The sequence below is a fragment of the Cebus imitator genome, unplaced genomic scaffold (genome assembly GCF_001604975.1).
Source record: "Cebus imitator isolate Cc_AM_T3 unplaced genomic scaffold, Cebus_imitator-1.0 Scaffold489, whole genome shotgun sequence".
Taxonomy (NCBI): Eukaryota; Metazoa; Chordata; class Mammalia; order Primates; family Cebidae; genus Cebus; species Cebus imitator.
Window position 1 is genome coordinate 167,175 of NW_016107804.1, and position 3,549 is coordinate 170,723.

Consider the following 3,549-nt stretch of genomic DNA (forward strand, 5'->3'; position numbering starts at 1 on the left):
GACTCCTTGATAATTGTGGTATTCTTTTTGGCATATGATTTTAAGCTTCAGTTGGGCATTTTCTTTTGGTAATCTTTTGCGTTCACCTTTCTCTTCAACTTTTTTATTCTCATGTGATGAGAACAATGTGAAAATTGCTTAGTAATTTCTGAAGAATGTTAAGGGCTTACAAGAGGCACTTTAAAAAATTAATCAATTAATTAATTATATAGAGACAGGGTCTTACTATGTTGCCCAGACTGGTCTGGAACCCCTGGGCTCAAGCATTCCTCCTGCCTTGGCCTCTCAGAGTGCTGGCATTACAGGCATGAGCCACTGCACCCAGCCTCTAACCTGTTTCTTGATGTTAATATATTTTCTATGGTTTGAATTTTGAATATAATGAGGATTTTGAAAAAGTTTTCTGGGATTATAGATGTGAGCCACCATGCCTAGCAACAAAAGGCACTTTAAAACAAAAAAAGAAAAAAACAAAGTATATATATATAAACTTAAATTCTTGGTGGTTATATCTCTTGCCTAGGTATGAAGTAGGAGAATTAACCAAGATATATTAATCTTTCTTTTAGGCAAGGAAATAACAATCAAAATAAACCGGGGTTCTTACGAAAGAATCAGTATACAAATACCAAATTAGAAGTCAAGAAAATCCCTCAGGAATTGAACAACATTACTAAGCTCAATGAACACTTCAGCAAATTTGGAACTATTGTTAATATCCAGGTAAATGTGGCTATGTCAGTGACAGAATCCAGGCATTTTATGAGTCTTGGAAATATTTCTATCAGCTCACCTTGCTTAAATGAGTCAGTGGTTATTCTGATCATTTGTATACCCACTTTTATGATGGACTTGTTAAACCATGTTTGTTCTTATGAATTCATTTGATTCTTTAGTGCAGTCTCTTCCTGAAAGAGAATGGGTCGTTACTGTATTTTTGTTTATAGTGCTGTCTCAGAACAAATGACTTTTTAAATACCTGAGTTAATGTTAACACTAGGTAGCTGATATTTTTGGTAATGTCCAAGATTATAATTTTGTCAACTGACCTTTTATATTCTGGTAAAATAGTAGTTGGTTGAGGATGGTTCTAATGTTGAGAATTTTAGGCAGTGTAATGTGTAATCCAAGATCAAATAAATCATAGCTTTGTATTTCACTGTCTACTTGTTAGTTATTTGAATTTATGAATTTATGGTTGGGTGTTACGTTGTCATTGAGAGTACTGGAAGGCTAGATTAAGTTTGAATTTTATTCTGTTATCCCTGATACTTAAGTGTTGTCATCAAACCAAAATAAGATGAATTAAAGAAGACGGTGTTGTGGAAGTTAGTATTTCAAAGAATTGAACCAAAGTGGTTTTTTTTTGTTTTGTTTTTTTTTTGAGATAGAGTCTCACTCAGGCTAAAGTGCAGTGGTGTGATCTCAGCTCACTAAACTCTGCCTCCCAGGTTCAAGTGATTCTTCTGCCTCAGCCTCCTGAGTAGCTGGGACTACACACATGCGCCACCACACCCGGCTAATTTTTTTGTATTTTTAGTAGCGGTGGAGTTTCACCATGTTGGCCAGGCTGGTGTCCATCTCCTGACCTCAGGTGATCCACCCATCTCATCCTCCCAAAGTGCTGGGATTACTGACATGAGCCATCACACCTGGCCTATTTTTATGTTTTGAGACAGGGTCTCACTCTGTTGCCCAGGCTGGAGTGCAGTGGTGCAGTTTTGGCTCACTGCAGCTTCTGACTCCCGGACTCAAGCAGTCCTCCCACTACAGCCTCCTGAGTAGCTGGGACCCCAGGCACACACCACCGTGCCTGGCTATGCCTGGCTAATTTTGCGTGTGTGCGTGCATGGGTGGGTGGGTGGGTGTTGGCGCTGGTTTTAAACTCCTGGACTCAAGTGATTCATCCACTTTAGCCTCCCAAAGTGCTGGGATTATAGGCATGATCTGATATGCCTGGCCTTATCTTTTGATTTAAAGCTATACTGTTTTTATTTACTTATATGGAACAACATGTGTACACACACACACACACACACACACACACACACACATTCTCTTTTTAAAAATGCTTCATACGGGGCCAGATGCAGTGGCTCACACCTGTAATACTAGCACTTTGGGAGGCCGAGCTGGGTGGATCACTAGAGGCCAGGAGTTTGAGACCAGCCTGGCCAACATGGTGAAACCCTGTGTCTATTAAAAATACAAAAATTAGCCAGGTGTGGTGGCACTCACCTGTAAATCCCAGCTACTTGGGAGGCTGAAGCAGGAGAATCACTTGAACCTGGGAGGTGGAGGTTGTAGTAAGCTGAGATCCTGCCACTGCAGTGTAGCCTAAGTGACAGAGCAAGAGACTGTCTCAAAGAAAAAAAAAAAAAAGGAAAAGAAGTGCTTCATATACTTAAAACATATAAAAGATATGATCGGAGAGAGATCCAAGATGGTTGATTAGGAAAAGCTCAGGATTGCAGCTCCCAGTGAAAGTGCAGAGGGTGAGTGGATGCTGCATTTCCAGATGGATTTTTGTTGCCATGGATCAGGAGATTCCCAGGTGGAGGAGCCCTATGGGTCGCCAGTGTGACTCTTTTGGCCGGAGCGGCTGTTTTGCCAACGCCCCGGTGTGGCGGTTCTCAATACAAAATACACAGGACTGGGTGCCCTTTTGGCTGGCGAATGGAGCTCCGGGAAGGCAGAGTCGCCCATTCAGCTGATTAAAAAGGGGACTAAAACAGGGAGCCAGGCCAGGAGATTCCCTAGCAAAAAAGCTCCATGAATCTCAGCACCACTATTTCAGCTGGCGCAGTAGGTCACCACATGGGAAATCACACAGCAGCTCTGAATGAACAATGGAGCCCACAGCTCAGCACTTGAGCTCCTATAAAGGGCAGACTGTCTCCTCAAGGAGTTCCCTGACCCCCATATAACGAAAGAGTCACCTCATAAAGGAGAGCTCAGACATTTGGTGGGTATCCTTCTAGGACAAAGACAGCAGAAGAAGAAACTTGTAGAAACCTTTACTGTTCTGCAGCTGCTGCAGGTGATCCCCAGGCAAGCAGGGCCTGGAGTGGACCTCAGCAGACCTACAGCAGAGGGGCCAGACTGTTAGAAGGAAAACTAAGAAACAGAAATAACTTCATTATCAACAAACTGGGTCCACTCAGACACCCAATCTGAAAGTCGTCAACTACAAAGACGACAGGTGGATAAATCCACAAAGATGGGAAGAAACCAGTGCAAAAAGGCTGAAAACATCCAAAATCAGAATGCCTTTCCTCCTTCAGGGGGTCGCAGCTCGTCATCAGCAAGGGAACAAGGCCTGATGGAGAATGAGTGTGTTGAATTGTCAGAATCAGGCTTCAGAAGGTGGCTAATAAGAAAATTCTGTGAGCTAAAAGAACATGTTCTAACCCAATGCAAAGAAACTAAGAACCTTGAAAAAAGATTTGACGAAATGTAACCAGAATAGACAACTTAGAGTGGAATATAAATGAATTGATGGAGCTGAAAAACACAACACGAGAACTTCACGAAGCATGCACAAGTTTT

General features: G+C 42.1%; 1 protein-coding gene across 2 annotated transcripts in view; it reads left to right on the forward strand.

Annotated features, from left to right (window-relative positions):
- The window catches only part of RBM27 (RNA binding motif protein 27), an 83,209-nt gene that overhangs the window by 54,733 nt on the left and 24,927 nt on the right, over window positions 1-3,549 (forward strand). For both annotated transcript variants that reach the window (XM_017513230.2, XM_017513231.1), the window contains one exon: window positions 570-723. In XM_017513230.2, coding sequence (XP_017368719.1) covers window positions 570-723 — 154 coding nt within the window. The remainder of the gene's footprint in view (window positions 1-569; window positions 724-3,549) is intronic.